General features: G+C 42.6%; 1 protein-coding gene across 2 annotated transcripts in view; it reads left to right on the forward strand.

The window, feature by feature from the left end:
* Positions 1 to 686: 686 nt before the first annotated feature.
* RCL1 (RNA terminal phosphate cyclase like 1) overlaps positions 687 to 14,885 on the forward strand; it is a 58,993-nt gene continuing 44,794 nt past the window's right edge. For both annotated transcript variants that reach the window (XR_001147052.3, XM_012737806.2), the window contains exon 1: positions 687 to 1,022. Coding sequence is in view for 1 of the 2 variants with exons in the window: in XM_012737806.2 (XP_012593260.1) it covers positions 887 to 1,022 (136 nt within the window). In the remaining variant the exon portion in view is untranslated. The remainder of the gene's footprint in view (positions 1,023 to 14,885) is intronic.

Consider the following 14,885-nt stretch of genomic DNA (forward strand, 5'->3'; position numbering starts at 1 on the left):
AGCAGGCAGGGTAGCTGACTTGGAACGAAGTGCAGCGAATATAAACGAAGGGACCAACGAGAAAAGGGCAAAGCGAAATGTCTTATAACAAAATAAGCAGAAGACTCGTGTCCCAGGACAGGCTGCCAGGGTCAGCTTTCCACTATTCCTCGAGCCTGTCCCCACGAGTAAGACGGGATGGCTTTACTTTGCGGAGTTACAGCGGGGAGCGAGCAGCCGCGCCCGCAGCGCTCAGCACCGCGCCTGCAACAGGGTAAGCGCGCCAGCTCAGTCTCGCCTCTATTAAGCAAAAGGCGGAGGAGATGATGCCTCCCTCATCCCTTCGGTCGCCGTAAATAGTGATGCTAAGCACCCGGCACGTAGTCGGCACCCAACCCCAGTGCGCCGTGTCCCCTTGCCCGCACGCGGGGAGAGACCTCTAGCAGACTGCCGGGGATGGCGACTCCAGGTTACCCCGAGCCCTCCCGCGTTCCCTCCAGCCGCGCGCTGTTGCCGGGGCCCGGGCACCGCCCCGCTTCACTACGGGCCAATGGTAGCGCATATTGTGCACCGCCCATCTCCAGCGCAGGCCAATGGCGGCGTGGCGCGGGCACCACCCTGATCCCGCGCTGGCCAATAGCCGCGTGGCCCGGTGCAGAGGCCGCCCCCAGCCTGGCAGGGGAGGCGGGGAGGCGGCCGCTGGCTCCTCCTCGCTCCCCTCTGACCCGGTGTCTAGTCTCTCCGTCTTCCTGTTCCAAACCACGTGGACGCGCCGGGGGCTGCGGGGCTGCGGGAGGCAGCCAGGGCCGCCGCCACCGTCGTATCCCCCGCCGCTTGGGTTGCGCGCTCCGCGCCCGTCTGAAGTCGCAGCTCCGGGACCGCCCGCGCCTCTGCAGAGGGCGCGCACATGGCGACCCAGGAGCACTGCCTCAGCTACGCGGGCTGCAACTTCTTGCGCCAGCGTCTGGTCCTGTCCACGCTGAGCGGGCGCCCCGTCAAAATCCGAAAGATTCGGTCCAGGGACGACAACCCGGGCCTCCGAGGTAACTTGGGCTGCGCAGTGTGGGCGCGGGGGCCTCGGGGACACGGAGCTGATGCCCCGGTGGCCGGCGCGCTGGGGGCCTCGGGGTCCCGCGAGCGCGTCGGGGAGGGCGGCTGGCGCGTCGCCCCTACATCCGAACGCGCCCGGGCGGTGTGGGGAGGCGGGGTCGGGCGGGAGGGAGCGCTCAGCTGCGCGCTGCGCTCGGCGTCTCCGGGGCGTTTGTAGTAAACAGCTACACGTTTTCTAGTTTTCTGTGTTGCAACAAATCCCTGGCATCCCCCCCCCCCCTCGCTTCCCTTGAGTCCCTCTGGCTCTCGCCATAAGTCTCTCAAAGGAGAAAACCAGTTTCTGGGACCAACATGTGGTGCATGAGCTGACGGAGAGACATTTGGAGAGAAAAATACCACTGGTTGGTTCCCTGCTCTGTCCCAAAGCTGTCTCAGGAGCAGCTGCCCCCGTTGGACACCGGCTGTTCCTGTCGCCATGATTTCTCGGCTGCCCTCACATCACACTTCTCCTTGGGTGTGGATAAAGAATTTAAAAAAATCCTGTGTTTGTTTTCAGCAGTGACTGTGATTGATGTGCACAGGACAGGAGCTTTGGGATAGATTTTTAACAGTCATGGGCCTAATTGCCTTGACTTTAGAAAAGGGTTGGTGACAAGCGCTAAGCTACAGGATTCCAAGCTCACTTTTTGCCCTAGAAAGGTAGATGGGTTAAAAATAGGCCCCATTTAAACCTACATCGTATTAAATGGCGCCGGTTTTCAACTGCCCCCCATGGAATAAGACATGTGTATTTAAAAGCTTCTGTCTTCTTTAAAAGCTTCTGTCTGGCTATCCCAAATTGGGAGAATCGGTTAAAAAAAGGAAAAACCTGTCTGTAGATCGAAGGAGAGGGTTTGTGGTTGGTCTTGGAAGCTTCCTGGGTCATGTTGATGTGTTTAATTTTGCACTGGCTCCTGTATTAGAGCCAGTCCATTTTATCATCTTTTAGATTTCTGCCTCTCTTGAGTGGTGATTGGTTGCACATAAGGGGCAGAGATGCCATGTCATTGATGGACATAGAAGGTTAGGAAGGAAAGAACCAGAGGATCCCATGTACAGTGGTGAGAAACCTATTGACAGTAGGTAAAACTTGCATTCATGGTACCTGTCCTCTGTCTGCTGCTCAAAAACACTGAGGAATTAAGGAGATACCACTAAACGGTTTATACTGGGGCTCTTCTCTACTTCTGTTCCCTTTATTTTGAGTCTGGCCCTTGGGCTAAGTGATTGCTTGATTGCTGTACTCTGTGGCTTTCTCAGCCAGCTCTCCACTTCACACCCAGGTTAGCACAGAGAACTAGTTGCATATGGTAAGAAGATGGACTTCTACTTACTGTGAACACTGGGCATGTTTTTTTTTTTTTGTAGATTTATTATACATGCAATTTTAACTAATGCAGCTAGCCACCAATAAAGCCATTTGCCCTGAAAATAAATATATTCTTTTTCTTTATGAAAGAAAATGCTTGATTCCTAAATATCATTTACCAAAAATACTTAGAAGATTCACTTTTCAATTTTTCCCCTCATTAATTAACATGAATTGTGTATTATTTCCTTTGAAATCTCTGTGAATCTCAATCTACCTCTCATCTACTCACTTATTCATTAAGCCAACATTTGCTGATTGCCTACTATATGCTAGGGTCACAGATAGCCTGGAATGGAATTACTAGAGCTAGGAAGTCAAAATCTTAATGTAAATGGCAGCTTTATCAAGGAGAGTTGATGATGTTTAAAATGTCTGTTTTAAATAGTGAAGTAAAGAGTCTGTATCTTAGGATAACAAAGAACTGAAATAAAACGTTGTGCAGAATCCAGCTCTCTGGCAACATCACATACCAAGAGACATGAAAATAAGGGGAGAAACCTCTGTGTGACCTAAATTGATGCCACAAATTAAGGCTGCCACTTATTAATACCTACAGAAACAAAATGGGCTTTTCAGGCTTTCCTTAAAGCATGCCCCTTATTATTTGACTCATCATTCTAAGTCTGGTTATCCGACCCCACCTGCCTTTTTTTTTTTAAAGAGGAATGGAAACAGAGCCTGGAGACCTGGGCTTTCTAAAAGAAATACAGTACCGATAAAATGCAATTCAGAGTTTGTCTATTGATAGATGGCCTCTAATCTAATAACGTCCCAAAGGATGTTTCTCCTCCTCTCATCCGTAACTTTCTGTGAGCATCTCTTCAGTGCCACACACATATGCACTCCCATTTCTTCCAAGAACAGGGCCTTGGCCGCTTGGCATTTTCCTGAAAGGGTGCCAGACCCTGCTATGTGGGAGAGGTAGTACTGGTTGACAGATGTGCTAGTAGTTTATGAGGAGCATTACTGTGGAGCATTATTTGCCTTACCTCATTCATATACCAGGGGAAAAATGAGACCCCTAATTTAGACCTCCGTATGTTGGCCTGAGAGCCTCCAGAAATTTTGTAGATGTTTGCTGAATTTCTTATAGAGGGAACTGAGATAAACATATATGTATATATGCATACCTACACATATATGTGTATATACACACATAGATACATAAATGTAGCCTCTGATACATGATTTGTGGTCATTGTCAAGGGAGTCCTTGGTAGCTTGATTGAGGAATAGCCGATGGGCTGGGCTATTAGTCATCTGTCCCTCTGCCATTAGTCATCTGCCCCTTCCTAACTCAGGTTCTGAGAGTTGGAAAAAACTCAACATATCCAATAAAATCATTCACAAGTTTATTGAGCGTCAGTATGTATAAGGCTTGAAGGGGGGAGTATAAATGTGAGAAGCTGGCTGCCCCTTCCTTCAAGGAGCTTGCCATCTAAGTAGGAAGAGGATGTCTAACTTGAAGTAGGAAGAGTTGGGTGTTGTACAGGGGCCCAGTGGAATTCAGAGTAGAGACTTCCCTGGAAATGATGAGGGAAGGCTTTCTGGATGTATAATACTTCTGATCTGGACAGATAGAAGGAGATGAGAGCTGCCAGAATCATTGCTGGTGAAAGAAACAGTTCCTAAATTTATTGAGGTAATATCCATAATTTGTCATGGTTATAGTAGCTTGGTCATTAAGAGGTTGGATTCAGTGTTAGACTTTGGTTTGAGTCCTGGTTCTGACTTTTGCTCTTGGACCTTAGGTAAATATTTTAATATTTCTGAGCTTCAGGTTTTTTTCCATCAGTAAAGTGAGGCCAGTTCTACTGACCTCATTGGGTTATTATAAGGACTAAATGGAAATATACTTCGAGTGTACTGAACAGTGCCTGGCACATAGAATAAATACTGGTTTTATTATTATGTAGCTGATACCCACTGGCTATGGTTTCTCTCCCTGGTATCCCAAATCTGTTCCTGCTCCTATATGAAGACTTTTTAGATCTGTAAAGAGAATTATACCTTTTCTTTATCTTCTCTTTTCAGTCTATAGTTTTCCTTTTAGGTGATTGTTTCCAGATATTTGTATACTATATGTATAGCACAGTGATTGTCAATCAGGGGCATTTGCACTTTTGCTCCCTAGGGGATATTTGGCAATGTCTGGAGATATCTTTGGTTGTCACAACTGGGAGTGGGATGGGGATGCTACTGGTGTCTAGTGAGTGGAACTCAAGGAAGCATCCTACAAAGCTAAATATCCTACAATGCACAGGATAGCCCTCCGCCCTACAACAAAGAATTTTTCTGTTCAAAATGTCAGTAGTGCTGATGTTGAGAAACCCTGGCCTACTAGACTAATAGTTAAGCCTTTTCTTTTCTCTGTATCTCTAATGATTAGGAATAGCAGCTTGTGGTACCAAGAAGACTGCACAAGGATTCACAGTGGATGAGACACAGGTCAAACTCTGTGATTTCAGGCAAATCAGTTAATCTCTTAAACTGTCCTCTTCCAATGCAAAGAAAAATTTGAACTCCAAAGAAGGATGATCCTGGAAGAGTCTTTATAATTATAGAGCCACATGTGTAATTTATGCTTCACTCATGAAAAACATGAATGATTATGTTGTCTTATTGTACTCAACTTTCATTGAGAAGGAAGTGTATATTTTTTTTGTTGCTGTTTTACTGAAGGTCAAAAAGCCAACACATAGTTAAGTGAGGTAGCTAGTGAAGTTGAACATCCACTGAGAGAGCTGGAAGGAGAAGGTAGCCAGCTCCAGCCTGGAGGGCACGTTCTTCTCTCCCGTTTAACTGCATGATGGACTTGGGTGAGGACATCAGTGTTATAAAGCAGCTGTCCAAAGTGCCTCTTTCTCTGGATTTCATGGGTTGTGTCTTATAGGGCTCAGTTTAACAATTTAACATTTTCTGTTTAATGTGAGGTCTAAATGGAAAAGAACTCCATGAGAATAATTGTTTAAAGTGGGGATAGCAGGAATGATGGACTTGAGCAAGAGCACTGGTATAGGAGTTAGTAGACAGGACTGCCACTACCCAGGATCCTGAGCAGGTCACATGACTAAACCTTAGTGTCTGTCTGCCCCTGTGAAATTAAGAAAGAGGAGTTATTTGGTCCTGTGTGGTCCCCAACCCCAGGGCCTGGCCCAGTATGGGAGCTGTATTTACAGCTGTTCCCCATTGCTGGCATCTTCACTGCTCCCCCATCCCCCCCTCCCCCAAATATTGTCTTCCTGGTGCCAAAAAGGTTGGGGACTGCTGCTTAAGCAGATGAGATTCTGAAAAAGAAAAGTTCAGTGGAGTTTTAATCAAAAGAGTCCTTTAAAATGTGCTGAGGACACATGCTATATAGAGGTCCTTTGAAAGGTAAAACATGTTTTGGTAAACTAATGCATTGTTTTGGGGATAAATCTGACTGTTCATATATTAGGTCTTTTTTGTTTTAAATTTTTTACTTTTTTTATGCAGAGCCTTGCCCTGTTGTCCTCCCTGGAGTGCAGTGGCGTCATTATAGCTTGCTGCAACCTCAAACTTCTTAGCTGAAGCAATTCTCCTGCCTCAACCTCCCAAGTAGCTGGGAATACAGGCGCACATCACAGGACCAGCTAATTTTTTCTATTTTTAGTAGAGATGAGGGTCTCACTTTTGCTCAGGCTGGTCTCAAACTCCTGAGCTCAAACCATCCTCCTGCCTTGGCCTCCCAGAGTGCTAGGATTACAGGCGTGAGCCACTGATCTTTTAAAAGGAGGAGGTACCTATATTTTATTTCAGTTTTTATTTTGGTATTTTCTATTTTTTATGGTTTGGGACTTAGAATTGTTGATAGACAATTGGATTTGGGGAATGCCAGATGACTATGCTAATAAGTATAGATTGAATATTGTCTTGTTGGTTAGGAATCTATCCTTTTGTACCTCTGTTGACTCCAAGTGATGATTTTTGGCTACCCCCCATACTTATAATTTAAGGACAAATGCCAAGAATTCTAATGACTTATTTTCAGATATAGTATTGTTTGGAAGCTGTAAAATGCTATTCCAGATGTAACTATCATCTTTTTGTTTTTTTTAAAAACCAAACTTTTCACTTTGAGATAATTGTAGATTCACATGCAGTTGTATTAATAACAAATAATGCAGAGAGATCCTGTCTATACTTTATCCAATTTCCCCCAGGGGTACTATCTGGAAAAATTATGGTAGAATATCACAATTAGGATATTGACATAGATGTAATGAAGATAGAGAACATTTCCATTACTACAGGGATTTCTCATGTTGCCATTTTATAACCACAACTACTTTCCTCCTTCTTCTACTTCCACCTAGACCCTTGGCAACCACTGATCTATTCTCATTTGAAGAGTGTTATATAAATGGAATCATATAGTATATAACCTTTTGGGTTGACTTTTTTTACTCAGAATTATTCTCTGGAGATTTATCCAAATTAGTTTTTTAAAATCTTACCAAGTTTGTTCCTTTTTATTACTGAGCAGTATTCCATAATATGAAAGTACCACAGTTGCTTTTAACCATTTACCTGTTGAAGAACACCTGGGTTGTTTCCAGTTTTGGGCTATCACAAATAAGGCTGCTATGAAAATTTGTGTATAGTTTTTTTGTGTACTTAAGTCTTCCTTTCTCTGGGATAAATGCCCAGGAATGCAATTGCTGGGTTGTATGGTAGTTGCATGTTTAGTTTTTTAAGAAATTGCCAGTGTTTTCCAGTGTGGCCATACCATTTTATATATATTCCCACCAACAACATATGAGAGATTCAATTTCTTTACATCTTCACCAGCATTTTAGTCATTCCGATAGGTGTGTCGTGATGTTTCATTGTAGTTTTAATTTGCATATTTCAAATTAATAATGATATCTTCGGTGAAATATCTTTTTAAGTCTTTTGTCCATTTTCTAATAGGATTGTTTGTTGTTGGGTTTTGAGAGTTCTTTACATATGCTAGTCCTTTGGCAGATATGTGGTTTGCTAATATTTTCTCCCATTCTGTAGTAGCTTACCTTTTCATTCTCTCAATATAGTTGTTTGCAGAGGAAAAGATTTTGATTTTAATGATGTAGAATTTATCAATTTTCCTTTTTTTTTTTCCTTAGAGACAGGGTCTTGCTCTGTTACCTAGGCCAGAGTGCAGTGGCAGAATCATAGCTCACCTGCAGCCCTTGTGCATCTGAGCTCAAGCAATCCTCCTGCCTCAGCCTCCTGAATAACTGGCACTATAGAACTATAGGCATGTACCTTGGCTAATTTATCTAATTATTTATTTATATTTTTGTAGAGACAGAGTCTCACTGTGTTGCCCAGGCTGGTCTTGAACTCCTGGCCTAAAGCAATCCTGCTCTACCCTCCTAAAGTGCTGGGATTATAGCGTGAGCCACTGCATCTGGCCTAAAACATATTTTCTGTACCTGAATTTCTTCTTCTAACATCATAATAATGGCTTTTAGAAGGCAAAGAGAAAACAAGGTGATCTTTATGCTTGTATTATATCAAAACACAATTCAAAGGAATTCTAGTCTTCCTCTTCAAATTCTTGGATCTAATTTATAACCTGATATCCACAACTTCCGGTCAGTCCCCTTGGCATTTTGTAAGTCCAGGAATATTCAAGTTGGATTTAGAATTAGAATGCTAGAAGATGCAGTCACAGACCTGTCTCTTCTTCGAGTTTTGTCTTTTGGATTCCTTATTTTTCCTGATATCCATTCACAAATTGATTCAGTTGGGAACTTGATCCCAATTGTAGTGCTTTACAGCTGGGAGTGGCTCCTCTCCTGAATGGGAAGATAATATGAGAGGTAAAAAATACCGAATTCTCTTCTTGTAATTTTGGATCATATCCACTGTTTGGGATTTAAAAGCACCTCTTCATGTGTGAAGTGAGGTGGTTGGACCTGGAATATGCCTGGTAGCACTTGTGGCACTGGAACGGGCAGTGCCCTGTGTGGTTGCCTGGTCAGTTGTTTATCAGAGTGGGCAAATTTCCACCCACAGCTGTAGCAGCGGTGATCATAGCTCACTTTAGTCTTGAACTCCTGGGCTCAAGCGATTCTCCTGCCTCAGTCTTCTGAATTGCTAGGACTACAGGCATGCATCACCATGCCTGGCTAATTTATTTTATTTTATTTTTTATAGAGGTAGGGTCATGCTATGTTGCCCAGGATGGTCTGATCTTTTGTAATTTTTTAGTCTCTATTTTGTTTAGTTCTGCTCTGATATTTTTTATTATTTCTATCATTCTAATAATTTTGGATTTGATTTGGTCTTGCCTTTTTGGTTCCTTGAAATCTATCGTTAGGTTATTTGAAATATTTCTACTTTTTTTTTTTTTGAAACAGAGTCTTACTTTGTTGTTCAGGCTAGAGTGAGTGCCATGGCATCAGCCTAGCTCACAGCAACCTCAAACTCCTGGGCTCAAGCAATTCTCCTGCCTCAGCCTCCCAAGTAGCTGGGACTACAGGCATTCGCCACCATGCCTGGCTAATTTTTTGTATATATATCTTTTAGTTGGTCTGTTAATTTCTTTCTATTTTTAGTAGAGACGGGGTCTTGCTCAGGCTGGTTTCAAACTCCTGAACTTGAGTGATCCTCCCGCCTCGGCCTCCCAGAGTGTTAGGATTACAGGCGTGAGCCACCACGCCCGGCCTCTACTTTTTTTTAATGTAGATGTTTATTGACCATAAACTTCCCTCTTAATACTCTTTTTGCTTAATCCCTTAGGTTTTGGTATGTTGTGTTTCTATTTTTATTTGTTTGAAGACATTTTAGAATTTCTTAATTTTTTCACTTATTCATTAGTTCAGGAACATGTTTAATTTTCATGTATTTTTATAATTTTGAAAGATCCTCTTGTTATTGATTTCTAGCTTATTCTGTTGTGGTCAGAAAAGATAGTTGATATTATTTCAATTCCTTTAAATTTGTTGAGGCCTGTTTTGTGGCTAAATGTGGTCTGTCTTGGAGAATGTTCCATGTGTGATGAAAAGAATCTGTATTCTACAGCTGTTGGATGAAATGTTATGTAAATGTCTATTAGGTCCACTTAAAGTTTTTGTTTTTTTTTTCAGCCCAGGTAGCAAAACTGAGATAAAGTTTATTTTATTCTTTCTGTTTTTTTTTATTTTTTTTTTTTGAGACAGAGCCTTACTCTGTTGCCTGGGCCAAAGTGCCGTGGTGTCAGCCTAGCTCACAGTGACCTCAAACTCCTGGGCTCAAGCAATCCTCCTGCCTCAGCCTCCCAAGTAGCTGGGACTACAGGCATGCGCCACCATGCCCGGCTAATTTTTTCTCTATATATTAGTTGGCCAATTAATTTATTTCTATTTATAGTAGAGACAGAGTCTTGTTCTTGCTCAGGCTGGTTTTTGAACTACTGACCTTGAGCAATCTGCCCACCTCGACTTCCCTGAGTGCTAGGATTAAAGTTTATTTTAAATGTAATGTTTCTTTGTTGATTTTCTGTCTAGATGATCTGTCCAATGCTAAGTTGGGTGTGGAAGTCCCCAAATGTTATTGTATTGGAGTCTTACTTTCCATGTAGATCTCATACTATTTGCTTTATATATCTGAGTGTTCCGGTGTTGGGTGCACATATATTTAGAATTGTTATAGCCTCTTGCTGGATTGTTCCCTTTATCATTATGTAATGATCTTTTTTTTTTTTTTTTTTTTACTTACCTACCAACAGCAAGTCGAATGTAATGATCTTTTTGTCCTTATCCAGTTTTTGACTTAAAGTCTGTTTTATCTGATATAAGTATAGCTACTCCTGCTTGATTTTGGTCTCTGTGTGAAATGTCTTTTTTTCTTAATTTCCTCACTTTCAGTATATATGTTTATAGGTAACATGAGTTTCTTAGAGGCAGCATATAGTTGGGTCATTAAAAAAAATCCATTCAGCCAGTCTGTATTTTTTAAATGGGGGATTGAATTCATTTACATTCAAAATAATTATTGATATGTGAGGACTTACTGCTTTCCTTTTTTTAATTGTTTTTTGGTTGTTTTATATATCCTTTGTATGTTTTCATGATAGTGATTATCATCTTTTCATTTCCAGATGTAGGACTCCCTTGAGCATTTCTTGTAAGGTGTATCTAGTGGTGATGAAGTCCCTCAGTTTTTGCTTACCTGGGAAAGATTTCATTTCTCCCACATTTCTGAAAGTTAGCTTTGCTTAGCATAGTATTCTTGGCTGATAATTTTTCTCCCCAGTATTTTGAATTTCTCATTCTCTCCTGGCCTGTAAGCTCTCTGTGAGGAAATCTGCTTTTAGTGTAATGGGGATTTCCTTTATGTGACTCGACACTTTTCTCTTACTGTTTTTAGAATTCTCTTTTTTTTTCTTTGACTTTTGACAATTTATCTATAATGTGCCTTATAGAGGACTTTTTGTTTGAATCTTTGGGAACCTCTGAGCTTGTATCTGTATGTTTATACCTCTTTCCAAATTTGTGAAGTTTTTAGCTATTATTTTATTTGGTAGGTATGTAAACATGCCTCTTCCCAGAATTCTCCTTCTGGAACTTTTATAATACAAACATGTTTGCTTAATGGTGTCTCATGTGTCTTGTAGGTTTTCTTTACTCTTTTTCGTTGTTCTTTTTATTTTTCTGAGTAGGTAATTTCAAACAACCTGGCTTCAAGTTCAGAGATTTTCTTTGCTTGATTAGGTCTGCTATTAAAGCTCTTGTACTTTTTATACCATTTATTGAATTCTTCAGCTGTAGGATTTCTGTTTTTTAAAAATGATTTTTATGTCTATTGAGGGTTTTTTTTTGTACATACTGTGAATTTTTTTGTGATTGCATTGAATTGTCTATCTTTATTTTCTTGTCTTTCATTTAGTTTCCTGAAGATCAATATTTCAAATTCCTTTTCTGGCAGTTTTTAAATTTTCTGTCATTGGGGTCTGTAACTAGAACAGTTATTGTGTTCCTTTGTTGGTGTCATGTTTTCTTGCTTTATCATGTTTCTTGTGTTCTTACATTGATGTCTGTGCATCTGGTGGAACCTCTTCCCAGCTTTCCAGAGTGGTTTTCATATAGAAAAACTCAGCTGCAGTTGGGTCTTTATGTGCTGATAAGGAAGGGTATGGTGGCTCTGTTTCTGGATATGTATCATCATTGTCTTAGTGCAACTTCTTCAGCTGTGTTCAATGTTAGCATTAACTGTGGGTGCCTCAGTGGCCTAGGCTGTAGAAATTTTTAGCAGTAGTGATGGTATAGGTTATTAATGTACTCAGAGTCTAGGGCTTTTGGGGTCCTCTTGTTTTTCCCATAATGAAGAGACTTAGCCAACAGGATTCTTCTTTTTTTGAGATAGAATCTCACTTTGTTGCCCAGGCTAGAGTGAGTGCCATGGCATCAGCCTAGCTCACAGCAACCTCAAACTCCTGGGCTCAAGCGATCCTGCTGCCTCAGCCTCCCAGGTAGCTGGGACTACAGGCATGTGCCACCATGCCCGGCTAATTTTTTCTATATGTATTAGTTGGCCAATTAATTTCTTTCTATTTATAGTAGAGACGGGGTCTCGCTCTAGCTCAGGCTGGTTTCGAACTCCTGACCTCGAGCAGAGCAATCCGCCCACCTCGGCCTCCCAGAGTGCTAGGATTACAGGCGTGAGCCACCGCGCCCAGCTGGGATTCCTTTTAGTGTCAGATTTGACGTTACCTACAAGTAGCGGCAGCTGCCCTGGGTTCCATCCAGGTTTAGGCACTCAGAGCTGCTGTGGGGGCAGGGTGCTAGGCTCAGGGTCTTGTGAATCTATTGTGGCACCTGGTTTTGGGGGTGCAGGTTTACTCCTTGTGGGAGGGCTGTGTGTAGGTTGCCCACAGTGCCAGGATCTGTGACTGAGGCACCCCCTAGCAGTTTAGGCCCATAGGGGTCAGCTTGTAGCTGGGATTCTATCCCTAGGTGGGGAAGATAGAACTCTTGCCTACTCTGGAAAAGAAGGGGTGTTCCAGAGGTTTGTGCCTGGGGAGCAGGGTATGGCTGCAATTTGGGAACCTGAGCCAATAGGGCCCAGTGTCACCTTGAGTCACAGGGGATGAGGCACTTTGTAGCAACAACTCTAGACCGTGGCATGGTAGGGTCACCAGTATCCCAGACTCTATGAGGTCAGGTACAGTGGCAGCAAGTACCCCAGTACGGCAAAGCACATTGTTGTTTGGGCTGGGGCAGAGCAGGGAGCTGCACAAGGATGCTTCTACTCCCCAGAGAAAGTAGTGTCTCTGCAGCTTAGTCTCTAGTGAGCTAGTTCAGCTCCAGGGAAGCTGGGTATTAGAATTGTTTGGCTTGCAGGGTAAGGTGTCTTAGCTTTACCCACTGCTGTTTCCTTGGGATGTGAGGCACTACTTCAGCTCAGCCCTGGGATGTGCAGCTGCTCATTTTTGCCAGGGCACTGATTCCTCAGAGGGTGATGTGCTGCTTCAGCTTAGGCCTAGGGGGCATGAATGTTCTGGACAGCCCAGGCACTGTTTCCCTGAGATGTGTAGTACACTACTTCAGCTTAGGTACTGGGGTGTGTGACTGCTCTGGACAGCCAAGGTACCATTTCCTGGGATGCAGGGCACTGCTTTAACTTAATGCGACTGCTCTGAGTGGCCAACATACTGTTTACCCAGGAGGCAGGGTACCATCTCAGGTGGAGGTACAGGGGTAGGTAGAGTGGCTTTACCTCTACTTACCTCACATAAACAGGCGTAACAGCTGCTGAAAGCTTGGGCTGAGGAGTTGGGTAGTGGCTTAGCCTCAGGGATGAAGAGGAGGTGTTGCTGCTGGCCCCCAGAGCAAGATACACTTTAGCCTGCAGTTACAGTTCCGCAGGGGTATAGTGCAGTAGCTGGGCAGGCCACGGGGGCAGGGCACTTTTGTTGGCTCCTTCTCTAGGGGAGCACAGCTGTGTGGGCTCCAGGCAGCTCCCTCAGCTGGGCTTAGTGCCTGTGAAGGCTGTAGGGGGTGCTGGGATCCTCTTGCCTCCTTGCAGTAGGGAGAAGTTCCTCCTGGTTTGCAGCTGATCCTGGTTGGGGGCCTGACATTTCCTTCCACTCTCTGTGTGGTCATCCACGTTTCTGTGTTCACCAGAGTTTCTTTTACTCTTATGATGCACTCTAGCACTCCCCCTCAGTTATTATTATTATTTGAGACAGAGTCTCACTCTGTTGTCCAGGCTAGAGTGCCATGGCTACAGGCATGTGCCACCATGCTCAGCTAATTTTTTCCATATATATATTAATTGGCCAATTAATTTCTTTCTATTTTTAGTAGAGACTGGGTTTGCTCTTGCTCAGGCTGGTTTTGAACGTCTGACCTTGAGCCATCCACCGGCCTCAGCCTCCCAGAGTGCTAGGATTACAGGTATGAGCCACCATGCCCGGCCCCCCTCAGTTATTTATTTTCATTAAAATGTAGTTGTTTTTTTGCTGTTCTGGCAGTAATTGTAAGCAGCTTCCAGTTGGTCACCTTGCTCACAGCATCTTTTCTTTGATATATTGGTCAATTGGATATCCTCTTTTGGGAAGTGTCCATTTATATCTTTTGCTCATTTTTGTCTGTCTTTTTCTGATTGATTTCTTATATCATTGAATATCAATGAATATATCATTGATATATTCTGGATATGTTAAAGTATTGCAAATATCTTGTTGCATTCTCTGAGTTGTTTTTTTACATTCTTAATATAGTGTTTTTTGAAAAACAGTAATTCCTACTTTCACTGTCCAATTTATAAATCTTGCTGTGTCCTTTTAAAGAAATTTTGCTTATACCAAGGTCATGAAGATACTCTCCTTGAACTTTAAAGACTTCTGTTTTTAAATGTAAACACTTTATTGCATTAAATAAACTCATCTGCCATAACTTTTAAAATAGAATTTTACTGAAAAATACTGGGTTTTATTATGTGTATTTTCAGTAATAATTAAGCTAATTACTTGAAATTTTCCTTGTGTTTATATGCTTAATATTTTTTAGTTAAGGTTTTAGTTTTCCTTAACTAAAAAGGCTGCACCTTTTTTTTTTTTTTTTTTTTTTTTGAGTCATAGGGTCTTTTTCTGTTGTCTGGGCTAGATTGCAGTGGTGTCTTCATAACTCACTGCAACCTCAAACTCCTGGGCTCAAGTGATCCTCCTTCCTCAGCCTCTGTAGTGCCTGAGACTGTTGGCACCTATTACCATGCCTAGCTAATTTTTCTATTTTTTGTAGAGATGGGGTCTAGCTGTGTTGCTCAGGGTAGTCTTGAACTCTTGGCCTCAAGCGATCCTCCTGCCTGAGCCTTCCAAATTGCTAAGATTTAGTTGTGAGCCACTGCACCTGGCCTTTTTACATTAAAGTATTGTTTATCACTTTATGTATAATTATATATGTGTGTGTATATAAAATAAATAAAAGTACATATTATTTCCAAGTGAGTGGAT

This window comes from Microcebus murinus, chromosome 12 (genome assembly GCF_040939455.1).
Source record: "Microcebus murinus isolate Inina chromosome 12, M.murinus_Inina_mat1.0, whole genome shotgun sequence".
Taxonomy (NCBI): domain Eukaryota; kingdom Metazoa; phylum Chordata; class Mammalia; order Primates; family Cheirogaleidae; genus Microcebus; species Microcebus murinus.